This window comes from Carassius gibelio, chromosome B11 (assembly GCF_023724105.1).
Source record: "Carassius gibelio isolate Cgi1373 ecotype wild population from Czech Republic chromosome B11, carGib1.2-hapl.c, whole genome shotgun sequence".
In the NCBI taxonomy this organism is placed as follows: domain Eukaryota; kingdom Metazoa; phylum Chordata; class Actinopteri; order Cypriniformes; family Cyprinidae; genus Carassius; species Carassius gibelio.
Window position 1 is genome coordinate 21163700 of NC_068406.1, and position 20089 is coordinate 21183788.

At 37.8% G+C, this 20089-nt stretch overlaps 1 protein-coding gene across 3 annotated transcripts; it reads left to right on the top strand.

Annotated features, from left to right (window-relative positions):
• The first annotated feature begins 391 nt into the window (after positions 1-391).
• LOC127967871 (RNA-binding motif, single-stranded-interacting protein 1-like) lies at positions 392-20089 on the top strand. Of its 3 annotated transcripts, none has more exons than XM_052568630.1 (14): positions 392-702; positions 4557-4735; positions 8629-8687; positions 10530-10621; positions 12426-12583; positions 12706-12785; positions 12867-12982; positions 13887-13933; positions 14885-14972; positions 15056-15106; positions 15376-15486; positions 15602-15682; positions 17274-17355; positions 17816-20089. In XM_052568630.1, the coding sequence occupies exons 1-13, from the start codon at positions 649-651 to the stop codon at positions 17349-17351; spliced, it is 1194 nt and encodes a 397-aa protein (XP_052424590.1). In that variant the 5' UTR covers positions 392-648; the 3' UTR covers positions 17352-17355; positions 17816-20089. The 3 variants fall into 3 exon arrangements, with proteins under 3 accessions (XP_052424590.1, XP_052424591.1, XP_052424592.1); XM_052568631.1 differs by having other exon boundaries at positions 17277-17355; XM_052568632.1 differs by having other exon boundaries at positions 12867-12973.

Sequence of the window (20089 nt, forward strand, 5' to 3'; positions counted from 1 at the left end):
ATGAATAAAGGTGTTAATGAGTGTGGATCTAGAAAGTATGCATGGACCTCCAAGGCGACGTCTGAGTCTGTTGTATGTACAGTATTCTAGATGGGATCTGATGGCGAGGTAGTGGAATGTGTTGCATGCGTGCGGGATTGAACCAAAACTCAAAGGGGGGGGGGGCGTTTGACGCTAACACATAATCACTTGAGTTGTGTATGTTTTTCCGTCAGGGTTTTAAAATATCTGTCTTATATACGTATATAAATCGTGCATTTTTATAATTTCGTTGTATTTGTTGAAAAGACTCGCCACGTGCGATTAATTAGACACGCCACCACCCTGCCGCCTGACTGCAGAATGGATCGTTCCTCAGTAGGTGGGTCTTCGCTGCGGGCAACAGAACCGAGATCAATGAACCAGGCGATTTACCGAAACTGGTCAGACGAGCTAAGGTGGGAGTGAAATATCTATCAAGAGCGAGGTTTTTTATTTAGAAGAAACCTTTATCTATTCAGAGCACGGATTATCACTTCACTCCGAAGCCACGACTGAAGTGTGCGATGTGGAAAATTTACAGCTTATTACTGTAACCTGATATCAACTGATTTTGAGAGTAGATTTTTTAATTCATCATTGGTTCACATTAACACAGTGGAATACAGGATGATCTTCGCAAACACGACCAACCCAATGAGAACTCCGTCATATCGAAAGCAGGTAGGTGAAGTGAGACATCGCAGTGGTAATGATGATAAAGACTACGGGATGGACTCACAGTGGGTCAGTAGATCCTTTACCTGGGACAGAATGTATTTAACTCCTCTTGCTCGTGCGCGCGCGCACAAACGTACAGCGACGGTGTCTCAATATCTATCGAGCTGCCTACCTAGACAGCATTTTAGGGAGTGTGCGGCGTTGATTTTTGCTAACTTGGAACGGGATTATGATGGACGATAATGATGCACGCATCTATGGTGCCTAAAAATGCGGTCTAGGTAGTAAGCTCGTTTATGATTTGAGACGCGACCGTTGCCTTGTTTCGGTTTTGCGTGAGTTCTTCTGCCATTAGGACTTTTAGGATGTTAATCTTATCTATTTATGTTAATTTGGTGTATTACACAACACCGCTTCGTTTGCACTTTCACAATGCAATCTTTATAAAGTCTGTTGACGGAACTGTAAGTGTCTTTTTCCTGCTTTGGGATGTCACAGTGAGCCTAGAAATAGAAATGAGACTAATGAAGTGTCATTTCATTTTACTAACACGCATGCATCAGACATGTTCTTCGGTGAATTCATCCAGACATGTTGCACTTGTTAAAGATATCGTGTAGTATCCCATTAACGTTACTGTCTTTAAAAAAAGATGAAGATCGGCATATTTAGTGTTAATGAGTGCAAGGAGATGAGGATGAGAGAAGCCTGTGGTGAAAGTCTCCCATGGCAACTTGTGTCAGGAGATTCTTGGGTGTGTTCTGAAAGAATCTTTGCTTAATTAATATTCATGAGTTAATAGAACGTTTTCCAGCCATTGGTGGGTTAACAGAGGGTGTGGCCTGTGGAATTCTACTTGAACATTGCTTGTGTGTACATTCCAAATCTGTGGATGTGAGAATTTATGGATGACGCGCGTGCAAACACACACACACACACACACTCTCTCTCTCACACACACACACACACACACTGCGTGAAATCACACATTTACACATGCATTTGCCTAGGTGCTCATGTTGTGGAGTGATGGCCGTGATAGAGGCAGCAGAAGTTAATGGGCTTCAGGATTTCACAGTTTATAGGAACCATATGGTCTAGGATGACTACAGCGCATAGCTCAGGACCCAAGGGACACGCCAACGTATGAGAGATGGCTTGGATATTGAATGTGACCCCCCTCCTCTCTCCATCTCCCATTGCTTTTCTCTGTCTTAGTTACCCTTCCCATGACTTTGTTATTTCCCCAGTTGATAAAACTGGACATGTTCCCTGTGAGTCTGTGAGCACTTTTTATACAGTACTTGAAATCAGTGTATTTTAGTGTGAAAAATGATCAGATATACAGTTGTTCGACGGATTGAAGAGGGAAATAGGACCGGATCTCCATCTGTCTGTCCTGCTCACCTTTCTCGTTTCATTTTGTGGATATGCTGCATGAGATCCTTGGGTGTTTTCCAACAACTTCTTCCCATAAATCTGCTATACAATGCTTTAAGTCATCCATCTCTCTCAGCATGTGATTCTCACGCTGTTGTGAAAGGAAATGTGGTTGATCTCTTGCCTCAGTAATTAACAGGCGCTAACAAGCTTATGGGGCCAAGTCCAGTTTCACCTCAGCGCACAAGTGTGTGAGCCGCTCATGTGAAAATGGGTCAGTGTGTCAAAAACAGAGAACTCCCACTAACCCGACAGAGTTACAGTCAGGTGAACACATAGACTTATTCACATGCGCTTTTATGCATGCATTTAAGAACAGTTTGAGAGCCAGAGCCACTTTCTTTTCTAACCGTGTCTGTTGTTTTGAGGTTTTGCCGTCACTTTTGTGGTGACTTGGTTCTGTGAACAGTCACTGCTGATGTTTAACAGGCAGCCATTTTGTGACGGCTGGGAGAAATGGAGCCGTTTTAATGAATGACTAAGGAACAGGAAGTGAGTCAGTGATGTGGGCTGTGGTGGCCACTGCTCAGGGTGGGCGAGAGGCCCACACATCCTGTATCCCAGAGCACTCCTGCATCATGTGATCTTTCTCTGGAAAACATTCCTTCCTCTCTGCTAAAGCAGATTTATGGATGAAAACGCTACTCGCAGTATGAATGAACATGCCTATGTGGTGAGTTTGGTAATGCGGTTTTGTAATGAGACTCTTGAGTCAAACTCGAACGCCAATTGAATGCACAACGAGCACTAAAAGGTGAATAAAGGCTTAATACTCACATATCTCAGTAGAATCTTTAAAGATTTTTGGCTTAGGATGTATTCTAACCCTCAAAAATATATTAGTTTGCCCGAAAATTGTTACGATCTGGTTCCGGAACACGTTACCTACATTGATGCACTGCATCCTCAATTTTCATTTTACATCACGTCTACAATTTTATGGTTTCTCAAGTTAGTGGTATTACCACTTGCATATTCCATCTGTGCGTGACAAGATTTGCCCAGATGTTGGCTTATAAAGTAGTTGGAGCATTTTTAATTACTCGCACTTGCATCTTGCCTCCCTCCGCCATTGTATGCTACCGCGACAAAGCATGTATGCGACAAATGATGTCAGAAAAGCATCAGTATGTTACAATCGGTTGTGGTCTATTACTGAACTGATACCAAATCACATTCTTCTGCATCACGATGGATCATAGAAACGATTGATTTGACACCTCTACTCTTAGTTATCTGTCAAGAAATGTTCAGACTTAATGGATTCAGTTGAGAGTTCAGAAGTATTGTGGCTGGATCTGATCTTAACAAACAGTAATGCTAATTATCAGGATTTACACTATACTATGCTTAAAGCTGCAGTCCGTAAGCTTTGCCTATTTGTTGCCATCTCTGTTTGAAACTGCAATTGGAGTCGTTTGTGGAATTATCTTTCTTGCAAGTGGGCTGTGCATAGCTCCAGTGCGGATGAATCTAATGTATGGCTTGTGGATACTGTACTTTGGAAACACAGATTCTAGGCTACGTCTTGGAATATATGACTCAAATAAGAACCGGATATTGACATCCAAACAGTTTCGATTGACATGACCAATGACATATTTAGCTGTGAGGTGAGGCTTGTTTGAGAAAAAAATAGCGTAATTCATTCACAAGCAAAGATATGTCTGAGATTTACGGTTTACATTTCTACTTTTTAGAATACGTTTCCATCTTTATTGAAGCTTGAAAACTTTCTGCCCCATTGATTACAATTGAATGGAAAAGAGCAGTCAGCACATTTTTTAAAACATCTCCTTTTGTGATCCACTGAAGAAAAAATAAAGCCTTATGGGTCTGGAACGACATAAGGGTGTGTAACGATGCCATGATTTTCATTTTTGTGCGAACTGTCCCTTTAATCATTGCACACAGCCGTGTGGCAAGCGTTGAAAGGAACTGATGCCGCATTAGGAACTTCTCCAGAGTTATATGGGCTTGCATCCAGAAGAATAATCCCAACACATTCAGCTCTGGAAGAATGCTTAGATTGGACTGATATGAGAGTTGAAGGACGGACTGTGCCTCTAGGCCTGTTTGTGCTTCGCTTTGACGGGAATTAGACTGTAGGGAGCTGTGGATGTGGGCAGACTCACTGGCGATGACTGACTGTGCAATAATAACACCAGTTTACTACAGATAGAGTTAAAGATACCATCATGATGAATGGAGTTGCCTTGCCACTGCGAGTTTGAGGGGAGAGTTAGGTGGGGTTATTTTCTTTTTATGTTATAAGTTTGGATATTTTCTTGTAGAGTAAGAAGTTTGTCCGTGGTTTGTTTTGGAAGTCGCTATTTTTGTGTTTCAGTGCAGCCATTATGTGATGTCATCTTCTACGCATTTCCATTTTTCAAATCTTTGTTCTGCTCCCATGACAGCCTCCAGTGGCTCCACCCACCCTCCCGATGGCCCCGCCCAGCCCGAGCACCAATAGCAGCACCAACAACAGCAGTAGCAGCAGCACAACCGGCTGGGAGCAGCTCAGCAAAACAAACCTCTACATCCGCGGGTTACTGCCAGGAACCACTGATCACGACCTGGTCAAGCTCTGCCAGCCGTGAGTATTGGCTGTTATATGATGAGTCAGAATCACCACCAGCCATGGTTCTGTTCTCCTGTTGCTGTGAGGTTCTGCAGCACAGCAGGGCTGGCGTCTGTTAAGAGCTTAACAATGTGAGATTGTCAGAATTAGGTCAAGTTTTGGGATAAACCCTGATGAGCCCCTGTTTACCCCGCAAACATCCACCACAATCAGCTTTTACAAGACTATACCACTAATAACCAGTTAAACCCCCCTCACTCATGTCAGTGATATTATAGTCTGTCACATGATCAAATTTTGAGGTTGAAGGCAACATGAAATGGTGTTCACAACTGACTTTACCTAAATAATCGAATGCGATTCCAAGTTTAAAAGGATATTTAATAAAAAAAAAAACATAGCATAGAACATTTTTCAGTTACACTGCATGGTGTTCCACAATGCGGTGCCCAAGTTCATTTTGCATTTTCGTTCTGGTTTATATCCCAAATAAGTGATGTTTTTCTATTCTCAACATTTTATACAGAATTTGATTAAACAATTTTTTTTTAAAGTTAGCCTAAAACGACATTCAGTGGTTTGACATCATACGTATTTATGAATGAAATGGGATGCTTAGCAAAAAACGGGACAGGACTTGATATGTATATTAAGAATTGATTGCATTGCAACATTGCTAACCCTAATGGAGAATGTTGGTGTATAAAATAAGAGGTATTGGTGGCATCCGCTGAAAAATGATAGTCGTTTCAGAGGCGGAGCATGTAAGGATTACAAAGACAAACATTTTTGTGTTCAGAATAATATGTACTGATGAATCATTTGAAAGCTATAAGCCACGAACCAAACCAACCAGCTATGAGGTGTATTAAAATATTACAAACGCTGATTCGTTTGTTGATTGACAGACTGTGTGCTGAATGTCTTTATTGAGAGGAAAAAAATCAAAATGGAAAAAATCAAAAAGTGTTGATAATGTATGAACAATGATTATATTTTGAATGTTTATTGAATGTATATATGCACATATCCAAATATTTTAGTTCGAAAGTGTAGGTATACTGACTCAATTACATCATGCGTGCGCTCCATGAGAGTTCTTTAGCGTGTTTTGCTCGTCACAGTTCTCTGATTTCTTTGCATAATTAAGGGTAATGTACTTTTCCACCAGGAATTCTCCTTATTGAACATGATTATAAAAAATAAAAAAAAGTTAAAATAATGCAATAACGTAAGCATCAATTACAGCCTTGAATCTTACATTAGTTGTCATTAAAAAGAAAATGGAATAGGATTTTACTTACGGAACTCATGATTTCATGTCATACTGACTTTATTTAGAACGGCGGAATTAAAATAATTACATTGTATTTGTTCATTTTCTCTGTATGAACTAGAAACTTGAGTAATCAGATATTTTTAATGTCAAGTAGCAGCTTTTAACTTCAAGTCTTTCTCTTCTGAAGCACGTAACACACACACACACACACACACACACCAGTGAGTGTTTGTTTGAGATCCGCTGGTTCCTAACAGACGCTCTGGCTGCAGTAGTAGGCCAGCAGCTATGATTCAGCAGTTACTAGAGCAGGAAAAGTCGCAAGTCAAATGGATCTGCAGACGTTGTCAGGGGTTTAGTTACCAAACATTTGTGCGTTGCTTAGTTCCCTTAAATATTGCGAGACTGCTGTTCCTAATTTCATCCTGCTGCACACAATGGAATATTTGGTAATGCTATCACGAATCATCGTACAAACATATATGCGCTTGTATGTTTACATCCCCGTGAGAGCGCTTGTTTGTGCAGAGGTCGTCCTGATCCTGCATGTACTCCTTTCAAACATTCCCACCGTGGGTTAATTTACCCCTCGCTGCCCCGGGGAGACCAGTCATCTCCATGGTAATCCCTCAAATTGATTGTAAAGAGTCAGATGTGGGGCCCGTAATCCTCTTGGCTTGTTAAAAGTGAAGCTGAGGTCATATGTACATATAACTAAACACAATACTACAGACTTCACGGTTATAATCACAACCGTATATTTTGGTTAAATCCATGAGGAATGTGTCAGTTCAGCTTTGAGGTATTGCGGTGACATGGGAACCTGGCTTTCTGGAGCCGTTTTAATCACAGAGAGTGAGCGTTCAGGGCAGAGCCACGGATTGATTTGCCTTGATCCGCATCAGGCTGAAAAACAGCCTCGCTCTGGGAGCCGCTGACAGAATCTGGCGGTGGGGGCAGGAAATGGGGCCTCCCCGCTGGAGCGCATGGGTCAGGGTCAGGGCCAAGGTCGCGCGGCCCTCTGGTGCATGGAGTCTTGTGATCTGTGTGTGAAATGTGATTGGCTCCGCTTTTCCCTCCCTTGCAACACGGCCCAGGGCGTGCCCCAAAATGCTGTTTAGCATTTGCTTATGCAGCTCTGTTAAGCGTCAGGCTGAATAAATATTTATTCATCTCAGCCAGAGTTTTAATGACACAGGAAAAGGATTATAAATATATGAGCATATTTAAATTTCAGCAGGCCTCTGTGAAGGTGAATGAAAAACAGCCCTTTCCAGTCAGCACTACTGTCACGGCTCTTTCCTGCGCAGCCTTCCTGAGAGAGACATCAATAAATCTAAGCCGGCATGAGAATATATTTAATTTTTGGCACTTGAAACGCAGTCGTTTCATAACTGTGTTGTGTTGGTTCAAAGGTTCAGGGGCAGTAGATCTTTTTTTATTCATGTATTAAATTGGTCAAACATAGCAGACATTTAAAATGCTTTTTAACTTCCTAAAAAAAATATGAAGTTTCCACAAAAATATGAAGCAGCACAACCATTTTCAACACTTAGAAATGAGAAATGTTTCTTCAGCAGCAAATCAGCATATCAGAATGATTTCTGAAGGATCATGTGACACTGAAGACTGGAGGAATGATGCTGAAATTTCAGCATTTTCATCACAAGAATAAATTACATCTTAAAATACAAAACAGTTATTTTAAATTGTAAATATATTTCACAATATTACTGGTTTTATTGTACTTTCAGTCAAATGAATGCAGCTTTGGTGACCTTTCTTAAAACAATTATATATATATATATGTATATATAAAATATAAATGTTTCTGCAATAAGAAGTTTTTGTAATGTGCATACTTGTATTCGGCATGCATTTAATATTCATATGACCTACTACATTTAACAAATGTAAACTGCTCTGAGTGCGATATTCCACAATGCAATGCTTCATTTCTATTTTCAGTGTCACAAAAAAGTTTGGTCAATAAATTTTCCTGACTTCTTATTCGGTCAGGCTTCCAGGAAATATGTTATTCAAAATTTAATAGCAAATATAAAACATTGGACACAACGTTTGTGAGTGACATGTAGCGTGATGTCATGTGCACAACCATGTAGCATAATTATACTGTAAATGAAATGTTAATAGTATAATTTGTATAGTCGCACATCCTGTTCTTAAAACAGTGTATCAAAATGTATGAAAAAATGCACAGATAATCATTCACCATTCACTTACTCCAGTGTTTATCCCACACTATTAATCACAAGTTACTTTTCTCACACGCACACACATGCAAAGACAAGTGTTTCCTTTAAAGCGTGTTGATTTGTGTGCTGTAATAACAGGTTTCTCACAGACACTCCATTGCAGCAACTCAATCCTCGTCTGTCACACAGTGACCCTCTAAAGCACGCAGGCTGTCGGCATCAAGTGTCTGTTGATGATTCTGTCACAAGCGTGAATTAAATGCACCTCGAACAGACTTTGAGAGCTCTTTTGGGTGGATCTTGTTTGAGGTCCTCCAGGTCATGAATTCCTGTGCTGTGGGTCATTTGACACATTGACTGACTCGTAAGCTGAGCCCATGCTAACTTCTCTTTTTTTCTCTGTCTGTAAACAGATATGGTAAAATCGTGTCCACCAAAGCCATTCTTGACAAAACTACAAACAAATGCAAAGGTTTGTCATTTAATTTTATTCTTAAACTTCTTACACTTTTTATTCTTACAATTAACACTCTCATATCATGTTATGTATTTTTTTTTTTTTTTTACCTTGTGAAAAGTACTTTCTTTGTCACGTCAGTTGGTTTTACCATGGTATTTTTTATTTTTTCAAACAGGACAATATACATTACTGTTTAAAAGTTTGCAGTCATTGTACATTTTTTTTTATTGTATTTGAATGCACTCTCTTATACTCAGCAAGTCTAAATTAATATTATTGATATTTAAAATAAATAATAAATAGTTTTGAACTGTGTTTTAAATAGTGCTGTCAAATGACTAATCGTATCTAGGGTTGTTGCGATAACCGCACTATTGCAATACTATTGACGAGCAAACTGTAGAGGACTGCAAGAAATGCAGCAACCGTGATTTTTGCGTTTTCTTTTTTCATAGAGTTATGCCCTTGCATTTGATTGCACAATGTGAACCATTCTGATTTGTACAGAGGCCCCATAGATTTGCACTTAATAAGCCTAAACAGACAGCAAATGAAAGAGAGAAAGTCTCTTGTCCACACAGATTCGAGGATCAGAATGAACCGCATACCGTGCTATAGAGCCACTCAAAATTACCGCAAGGGAAATTCCTTTACTGCGTCAGCCCTAATCGCATCCAAAATAAAGTTTTTGTTCTCATAATATATATGGTGTACTGGTTATTTTTATTGTGTGTGTATATATAGTATATATTTTACAAATATTTACATGTAAAGTATATATTTATATTCATATAATTTATTTATATAATTTATAACTGTTTTGTGATGGTTGTTTATGAGTCCCTTGTTTATTCTGAGCAGTTAAACGAAAAATCCTCTAGGTCCTGCAGATACTTCAGTTTTCCAGCATCTTTTGCATATTTGACAGTGACTGTATGAATTTGAGATCCATCTTTTCACACTGAGGGACTCTAACACAACTTTTAAAAAGGTTCAAACATTCACTGATGCTCCAGAAGGAAACACGATGCATTAAGAGCCAGGGGGTGAAAACTTTTTTAATTTGAAGATAAAGGTAAACTGTACTTAAATTGTCTTCTGGTTTACATGCAAGTATCTTCTGTAACTTCCGAAGGGCAGTACTAAATGGATTTTTTTTTAATTCAACAAAATAAGATAAATTTGGACTTCTTCATCCTGTTCAAAAGTTTTCACCCCCGGCTCTTAATGCATTGTGTTTTCTTCTGGAGCATCAGTGAACGTTTGAACGTGTGTGTATTTATATATATATATATATATATATATATATATATATATATATATATATATATATATAGACACATAATAAGTATACACAGCACACACATATATTATGTAAACAATTTTTTTAGATGCGATTATTCGATTGACAGAACTAATTTTAAAAAATTGTTTTATTTCTTAGAATTTTCAGCAGTCATTACTACAATCCTCAAGGCCACATGATCCTTCAGAACAGCATTTTTTTTTAATAGAATTGGTTTTTAAAATTATAAAAGCAGTATAAATTATACTGTCACTTTTGATCAATTTAATGTTTAAAAAAATTTAAATAATCATTACTCATAGTTGAATAATTTCAACTTTTGAACAGTAGAGTAAATACCATGATAATCATAATCATTTAGTAATATTGCATATGAATAAGTACTATCATATTATCACGATACCATCACTAACTGATTTAAAAAAAAACACTTCCAATTGTGACCCTGGTTATGTGATGAGCGAGTTGTTATTTAAAGATGAGTGTTTGGTCTAGAGGTTAGTCATAGATTAAATAGGTTGTGGTAATGCGTTGTGTTTTCTTTGTAGGGTATGGTTTTGTGGATTTTGACAGTCCTGTGTCCGCACAAAAAGCCGTCGCAGCACTAAAGTCCAATGGAGTCCAGGCTCAAATGGCCAAGGTGAGTCATCCATTTGTGACATCACTTCCAAGTAACTGGTTCATGACCTGACTGCAAGGATGATTCGGGAAATGTTGATGTATAACATAAACATTTTACCCCGGGTGTCTTTTCATGTGCATTTCTTCCTTGTTTCTTCTTTCCTTTTCTTGTCCAGTCACACACACACACACACACACACACCCACATACACAGATATGCATTTCCTGTGTATCTTTGAGCCTCAGAGAAGGAGGTGTTTAATAATCTTGCGGTGACCTTCTCCTAGGTTCTGCTGGCGTTTCTGCCTGCATCTTCAATTTTTAATCTGCCCTCTTTTTCCTCTTCCTCCATACTGTCAGCATCTTGCACTTCCACTTCCCCGTTACTTGTGTGTGTGTGTGTTTACTGTGTAAACATGTCAGACGCATGCATGTTGAGGAATGCTGACATCTTATCTTGGCCCACCCTCATTTCTGCTGAGGCGTCTAGAATAGTGAGCTGAGATTCTGCCTTCAGCCAGTCAAACGTCAAAATGCTGCTTGTAGCGCATCGTGTGTCCTCATTAGCTGAGGGACGAGTACAGAACTGTATTGAAGCTTCACAAAGTACTCAAGCACCACATCACAGCACAGACAGAGAGTATATACCACTTGAAGGTCTCACGCTTGAAACACCAGACACATGATTCCATTGGAAAAAATGGGCGGGGTGTTGCCATCTTCACCACTGTGGGAGTAGAGGTGTGCCATATTGACAAAAAAACATTTTGTGCTGGTATCTTAACGACTACCATGGACAACTGACTCCTAAAGTTTTTGATATTCTTCGTATTCTGTGTGGTCAGTTCACAGCATTGATAGAAATTATTATTTTCCAATAAGTTTATATCGATATTTACCTTTTTATGGTCATTTTTTTTCTCAAAGTGTGCATCATCTTTTGAGTCAAATTCTTACATTTAATCAGTCAATAAAAATAATAGTACATTTATGCTAGGGACGTGCCCGAACCCGAAAGCAGTATTATAGTATTGTACTACGGTCAGCCTTAAAGGGAATAAATATGAGATATACAAGAAAAATGTATTTCAATGCTTTTTCTAACAATTATATCATTGGGTAATTATTCTGTTTATAAATTGGGGGCATAAAATGCGCATTTGCTTTTAACATTCACTTAAATGTACATTTAGTAACTTTTCAGATGCTTTTATCCAAAGCTACTTACAACCGGGCAATATATAAAGTGATTCTTCTTAAAGGGATACTCCACCCCAAAATTAAAATTTTGGCATTAATCACTTACCCCCATATCGTTCCAAACCTGTAAAAGCTTCGTTCGTCTTCAAGATAATTCAAGATATTTTGGATGAAAACCGGGAGGCTTGTTACTGTCAAGTAAATTACACTGTCGAGGTCCAGAAAAGTATGAAAGACATAATCAGAATAGTCCGTCTGACATTAGTGGTTCAACAGTAACGTTATGAAGTGACGAGAATACTTTTTGTATGCGAAGAAAACAAAAATAACGACTTTATTCAACAATTCGTCTCTATGTCTCTCCGCATCACTATAGCCCCATTTTGGCACAGCTGACACAGAAGAACGTACACAGTTTGCGTTCAGAGGATATTCTCCAAAATGGAACTACGGTGATGCGGTGAGACGTAGAGGAGACGAATTGATGAATAAAGTCATTATTTTTGTTTTCTTCGCGTTCAGAAAGTATTCTCGTTGCCTCATAAGTGACTGTAATCATCTGAATAGATGCATGAAGGATGCTTAATAATGCGTGTAATGTGCCATGTGTTTTCTGAATACAGCAACAGGAGCAGGACCCGACTAACCTGTACCTGTCCAACCTGCCCGTGTCCATGGATGAGCAGGAGCTGGAGAACCTCCTCAAACCTTTTGGACAGGTCGTCTCCACCCGAATCCTCCGGGACACTAATGGAGTGAGTCGGGGAGTGGGTTTTGCCAGGTCAGTGACATTTGGGTACTGATTTTATGTGTGCGCCTATGTTCATGTCTGAATAGGTGTCAGATCTACACTATTTGTGTGGATATGTTGTGAAATGTCACATTTTCTCGCTCTATTTTAAGGATGGAATCAACAGAGAAGTGCGACGCCGTGATCTCTCACTTCAATGGGAAGTTCATTAAGTCCTCCTCTGGGATGCTGGGTGAGTGTTCGGCGCAATGTTCTTTACAGTGCATATATAGTCTGTACTGTCCTGTAAGTGAGATATGTGTGTATGTTACAGGTGCATCAGAACCTTTGCTGTGTAAGTTTGCTGACGGCGGGCAGAAGAAGAGACAGAGTCAGGCGAAATACATCCCCAATGGACGAACCTGGACACGAGACGCCGAGGTGAGACTAGTAAGTCCTGTTTATAATTGTAGTGTGTGTGTGTGTGTGTTCCGTGAGAGCAGGTGAATCAGGGTGTGTTTGTGGCTTATAGCAAAATGAGCCATTCTTAAATGACATCATACATCAGCCTTTGTTTGGTTTCCAACCATTTAAATCTGATTATTAAAATATTTTAAATGTTAAAGGATTAGTTCTCCTCCAGAATAAACATTTCCTGATAATTTACTCACCCCCGTGTCACCCAAGGTGTTCTTGTCTTTCTTTCTTCAGTTGAAAAGAAATTAAGGTTTTTGAGGAAAACATTCCCGGGTTTTTCTCCATATAGTGGACTTCAGTGGGAGCCAATGGGTTGAAGGTCTAAATTGTATTTTCAGTGCAACTTCAAAGGGCTCTACACCATCCCAGTCGAGGAATAAGGGTTTTATTTATAGCGAAACGATCAGCCATTTTTATCTTGACTTCACGCGTTACATAATCACGTTGGAAATGTCACACGTCATATAGACGGAAGCACTGAGTTTACAAAGTTAACATGCAAAGAAATCAAACGTTGTCTACAAAAAAAGATAATCAAAAATTGTCTGACAATTTTTACATTTGAGAAAATGAGATGGAGTTGTTTTGCCCTACACCACCCTTTTTAAACCGAAGTACACAGCCTAAAAACTATCCATGCGTGACTTTTCCAAAGTGTATATAAATATACCTTTTCAAGATCAGGATTGTGTAGAGCTCTTTGAAGCTGCACTGAAACTGCAATTTAGACCTTCAACCCGTTAGCTGCCATTGAAGTCCATGGTGTGTCAGGTTTCCCAAAAATGTTCTAGCCCTTTAAGGGTTAATTGTAAAGTGAAACTGCCTTTATAATGTGTATGAATCCAGTAATGTTCAACTTTTCTTTTGCTTTCTTTAGAGTGGAATGACCTTGACCTATGACCCTAACACTGCCCTTCAGAATGGGTAAGAGCAGCTTGAACGTGTCATAAATTGCTGATTTATATTCATAATGTACATTGTCTACCCTATTCTATAGAGCCCTGCATGTGATATGCAAAAAATATATATATATTATCAGGGCCACAAATTTATTTTCTTAGTTTCTTAGTTTTCTATGTTGTACTTATCCATTCCCTTATTTTCCTTAAACTCATAGCCATGCTGTGCTAATTTATTCCCTTGTTATGATTAAATTGTGGCTAAGTTATACTGATTTATTCCCCTTGTTTTAGTTCAGTCGAGGCCACGCTGTACTAATTTGCTCCCTTGTTTTAATTAAATGGAGACCACATTGTACAAATTTGTTTGCTGTTTTTAAGCTAAATTGCAGCCACTTTGCAATGATTTGTTCTCATATTTAAGTTAAATCATGAGCAGGTTGTACTAATTAAAACCCTAATTTTAGTTTAGTCATGGCCATGTTGAACCCCTTTGTAGTTTCATACTAAGTATAGATCAAATATGTTAACATATTTACTGACATATCATTCGAGACTTACGGATATAAAAATCATGAAATTTAATCTGGAGTGCTACTTGTACATAATGCACATTTCTTAGTATTAAGCCTAAAATGTGTTTTAATGTCACTGTTGAAGAGGATTGTATGAACTTTAAATAATATCAGTCTTTAAATGCAAGACATTTAAACCAGTTTAGTGTACTAAAAGTACAATTGCAGGGTATTTTTATCAAGCACTTAAATATTTTAATGTTTTTGTAGTGTACTTAGCATGAAATAAATATATTTCAAATCCATTTAGAATGTTTATTTTTCACTAGGGCCAATTTGATCACAGATATCATAATTAAATCCAATTAAAAAATTTTGCATTGTGTAATTGCCATTAAACAGTTAAAATGATGTACAGATGTCATGCAGACCCTCAAAAACACTGTATCCTGATGTTACAGGTACTATGCTGCTCCTTATGCCATGGGGAACCGGTTAATGGCTCAGCCAGGAATGTCCCCATACATCTCTCCCATCTCTACATACCAAGTACTGCTCCTTCATCTTCACGGTCACATGGTGTTTCTGTCCAGCATCTGCTTCCTGGCTAACATCTGTGTTTGTGTCTCCAGGTCCAGAATCCTTCATGGATGCCACATCAGCCTTACATCATGCAACACCCGGTAAGGCCAAAAGATTCTCTCTTTTATCTCTCTGCATCTCTTGTTTTGTTCACGTCTCCTTCCTAACAGGAGATGACTCACGAACAATACTGCTTAAACTAGTCATAAAGATGCGTGGGTGTGTGTTCACACACACAGTATTTCCTGTTTTTGTCCTATTGTGGGCAGAATTCCTCTGTTATTTAGAGCAGATGTATATTAATAGCTGGATTTCTGGCTCTTTTTCTGTAGTTGCTGATTGTGATTGTCTATTCTGTTTTTTGACTCAGGGAGCCGTTCTGTCTCCCTCTATGGAGCATCCCATGTCACTGCAGCCCTCTGCTATGTTGGCTCCCCTCACCCAGCAGATGGGCCATCTCACTCTGGGCGGCACTGCAACCGTATGATCCCCTCACACAGATTGCACGAATATATGGCACAGGCATATTTGCTAATTAATAAGTAATATTTACACCTGTGTTTTTAATAAAGCCACATCGTTCTGCTTTCCTGCAGTTTATTCCTGCCAACACAGCAATGCCAGGAGCTTACATCCCTCAATATGCCCACATTCAGCCCTCTGCCATCCCTCCTGAGGTCAGTCCCACACTCAGGTTATCAAAAACAGTTATACCACGGCTGCTACAGTCTTCTGAATTGTCTAGATGTTGGTACAGTTTTAGCTTGAAAAACTTTTCAGAGAATTTATCTGAAGTGAAGTATATTTTTAAAGTCAGATTGGGTTTTTTAAATGTATAAAATTCTATGTATAAACCTTTATTTTTAATTCTGTGAGATTTTTTTTTCTCACTGAGGCAACATTTGTTTTAAATAAAAAAATAGAATAAAAAATAAAAAAAAAACTAAAGACCGTAATATTGTGAATATATTTTCAAATTTAATTTATTCCTTAGATGGAAAATCTTAATTTTTTTATCTTCATTGTCACATGATCCTTCAATAATCGTTCTAATAAGAAACATTTCTTATCTCTTTTTTCTGGATTCATTGACGAATAGAAAGTTATATAATTATTTAATATTTTATATTAAGAAAATAAATAAAATAACAAAAAAACTTCACTGAACCCAAAATCGTCAATGGTAATGTATACTGGAAAAATATTACATTACATTGTTACATTATAATATATTATATACATATATATATATATATATATATCTTTTTTTTTTTTTAAGTAAAATATTAAAACAGATTACTAAAGTTTTATTTAGGTAAAGTTCTCTTACTAAAGCCCTATTCGGACGGGACTAGTTTTACATGGGGTCGTTAGAGAAATCTGCGTTTCACAGACGTACTTGGTGATTTTAATCCCGTCCGAATCTGCCACGTCTGTGTTTTTCTCACACAACCTCTGTGATAATTCCAGAGCAAATTACCTACTGTTTTTCAGCAAACTCAGTGATCCTCTGAGAAAACTAATCCCGTCCGAATGTGAATGTCTGTGATTGCCGGTGATATTTTATTTCACAACGCGTTTCCTTGTGTGTTTTGGCCAACGTGAATTACCGTAGATGCTCTTACCGCGCGGATGTTTGATAGATTTGCTTAGCGGCAAATAAATAATAATAAAAAAATAATACAAATAATAAAATCAAGAGCAAGATCGCGTAAACTGTTAATACCGGCTATTGTAATATCAGCATCAGGTAAGATAACTCTCGATCATTTATTTACTCCGTTACATAATGTTTTAATTACATTTAATAAAAAAAAGGAAAACAAGTTAAACTAAAGGAATCACACATTAACATGGTTTTGTTATACTAGCCATTTAGTATTTATTGTGTAATAATACTAAGGCAATCATTCTGAATGAATGCAATGCATGCATACAGAGCGCGTGATCTCTGTGACGCCCAGATGCACAAATCAGACCCTCCCACCTCTGTGATAAACACGGAGATGTTAGTCCCGTCCGAATCAGTACATGAAAATCACAGACGTCAGGTGGTAAGAATCGAAACTCAAACGTAGTTTAGAAAACTAGTCCCGTCCGAATAGTGCTTATCACACAGTTTTGTCTGAAGCAAAATTGATCTCGTTTTGACAATATTTAGATATTTTTATCAGAAAGCCACACACACACACACACACAAAAAATATTTTTTGGGGATATTTGTTTAACGAAATTCAAGTTTTTAATTTCGGTCTATGATCTTTTCAGCAGGAAAGTGGTGTCCAGCCACAAGATGTGTCTTCTTCAGATCCTTCATTGTACCCTTTCCAACCAAACAAGCAATAAAACGGTATTTAATTATAATGTTTTAATTCTTGTGGGGATCGGTGTTCTGATTATCACCCATATAAAATCCATACTTCCTATCTTCTTTAAACACAAGAAGTTGTAGAATGGTGACGGTGCTGTTTACCATATAATAAAAGAAAAAGTTGAGCTCCAAAAAAAAAAAAAAAAAAAAAAAAAAAGTATTTTCATCAATGTCAAACCTGGTTTAATCTGTGCAACATTTGAATGAGATTTTAGAGTTACAGCAGCTTAATTTTAACACAAAGCTTCAGAAGAATAAAGCACACAAACCATTCTTTATGGACAACTTTTATGGTACTTTTTACCGTTTTTGGAGTTTTGTTCATTTTTTGGTGTGCTATTCCATTAATTTGAGTCCTAAAATGATTTTGAATCACCTTTTATATGCAGGACACCACTAGCATTCTGTGTTTGACTAGTGCTTTTTTTTTTTGTTACAGGTTAACCGTCTGTGGTCCGCAGAATACCGTAACAACATTTGCTCTCTTTTAGAGGAAGTGACATCAGAAAGGAAGTGACGCTCATGCACGGGTTGCAGGAAATTTGTCCATGATTTAATCATCAACAAGAAACCTCAGAAAACTCTTGTGCAAGCATTTTCTCCAACAAATCAAGACAAGGCAATATTACATCAACTATGGACAACGGGAGGGAGCAGAGTTTTATTTTGCTTGAAAGAGGAAGGAGAAGATGACAAATGCTTATTTTTTACCAAGAACTATTAACACAGACCATGTCTGTGAGCAACATTGAGTGATGATGATAATGGTGATGACACCTTTCGATGCATGATGTTTATTATTTTTTTTAAGTATGGTTTTTATTAAGTTTTTATGGACTGTTTTTCAAACAGACAAAAGAAACCATTTTTGCGGTTGGAGTTGAAATGAAGAGCTTTCTGTTTGCTTTTTTGGTCTTCCACTCTGGCTTTTTAGTAGTTCAAATATTAACCTTTTAAATAAGGTGGGTGGGGTTTAGAATGGCTGATGCAGTGCTTGATGGCTATTGGTCCTTGCTCCTGTCTCTCAAAGCAAAGGCTTTTCTGACTTTTAATGTTGCTCTGAATCAAACACGTTTGTTTCAGGGATTGTGTGTCTGGTGTGGATGAATCTTCTTTCCACAGAATCCTATGTACAGTCTTTTGGTAGATGTAGAAGTGTATGTTGAGACGCAGGTGAGTGGGTGGGGTTTAGTGGGAGGCGGGTTTGAGTGGGTGGGATCAAGCTAGATGAGGTATATAAAAGGGATGTTGTGGATTTGGGAAAGCTCACATTGTTCCTTCTGTTCACAGGATGATTGTGATTTTATTTACAGTGCCATTTTTTTTATTTATTTAACATTTTTTCTTTTTTTTTAACACATCAGGATTTTATTTGATGCTTTTTAAAAAGGCAGAAGTGCAATGTTTCTTTAGATAGAAAGCAAGAAACTATACAAATTTAACTGTTTAATAGACTTTTCTCAAGTCAATTAAAGAAATTTAACTTTTTTTTTTTTTTTAAATCCTTGAAATATCAGTAATGCCATTTATTATGTAAATTAAACCTACATCTGAGGCCTAACAGATACATTTATAGACATACAGTAGCACAGTTTTGCAAAGATACGTTCCAAAAGAGAAACTTCAAAAAGTTTTTGAATAAATAATGTAATTAAAACATTCGTCCTTGCAATTTAATAAATAAATGTGCAGCTTCAAGGCACCTACTTTCCACCAAAGACCTTTTCTGCCTACTATTGAACACAATAGTATGGACTATTGCTATAGGTTTCGATCAAACTGAATTGTAGTTTGTGTCTTTTTTTCCCTCAATCTTGGCTCTCAGCTTTAATCTAGTTCATTAGTGTGGACATATGATCATCTCTAAGCAGTTGGACGGAGGGAAAACTTGATCACATGTTCATAACGCGGTTGTAAACAAGCCTTTCATCTGTCTGTCATACAGTTAGTTAATCAGATTTCTGTGTCTGTGTGTGGTTGTGTATTTAGATGTCCAGGTCAGCTTGGCCTTTGATCTACCTCAGAGTTGTATCTGTTGTCTGATTGGTCAGGCTGCGGGTCTGTCCTGTCCAATCAGATGTATAAGCACCAGCTCAGGAGCTGGTGTCATGCAGAACTTCATCTTTATGCGTCTATTTGTCCTCCTCTTTAAAGAAACTTATGTTTGGTATCTGTATGTCTTTCTGTTGGTGTTTTTTTTTTTTTTTTTTTTTTGCATTGTGATGTTTTGAGCTTGACTGAGTGGAGAATTTCTTTATGGTCTTTTTTTGTCCATTTTCTTCCTGATAGGTGCAGCAAAAAAGGAGAGGCTTGTTTAATTTTTCCTGCATTTTTTTGGTCTTTTTACAAAAATCCGCATTAACTACCTTGTCTGGATTTTTTTTTTCAGTTTGCTGCAGCCTCTCCATGTTTAGAGGCCTAATCTGAAGAACCAAAGTGAAATTATCATAGTGAATAACGTGTTTCAAAAAGCAGCACATCGTAGTTTCATTGGAGAAATAGTGTCTTTTATTTCAGATGTCAAAATAAAGGCTTCCAAACTGCAATCATCCACACAGTGTATAAACAGGACTGTTGTTGAAATACTGAATTGTTTTAATTGTTTTATTGAACACCAGCCACTTGCACGTCCATGATTAGTTTGTTTTTATTTCTTTATTTTTTTTTTCTGTTGTGAAAAGAAAAGATTTTTGAATTAAAAGAGCAAAACGTG

Bases quoted from the DNA above. Each gene is read 5' to 3' on its own strand.
- LOC127967871 (XM_052568630.1), top strand. From the start codon at position 649: ATGATCTTCGCAAACACGACCAACCCAATGAGAACTCCGTCATATCGA. The intron at 10,622-12,425 runs GTGAGTCATCCA...TTCTGAATACAG, and splicing joins TCCAGGCTCAAATGGCCAAG to CAACAGGAGCAGGACCCGAC. The intron at 12,983-13,886 runs GTAAGTCCTGTT...TGCTTTCTTTAG, and splicing joins GAGACGCCGAGGTGAGACTA to AGTGGAATGACCTTGACCTA.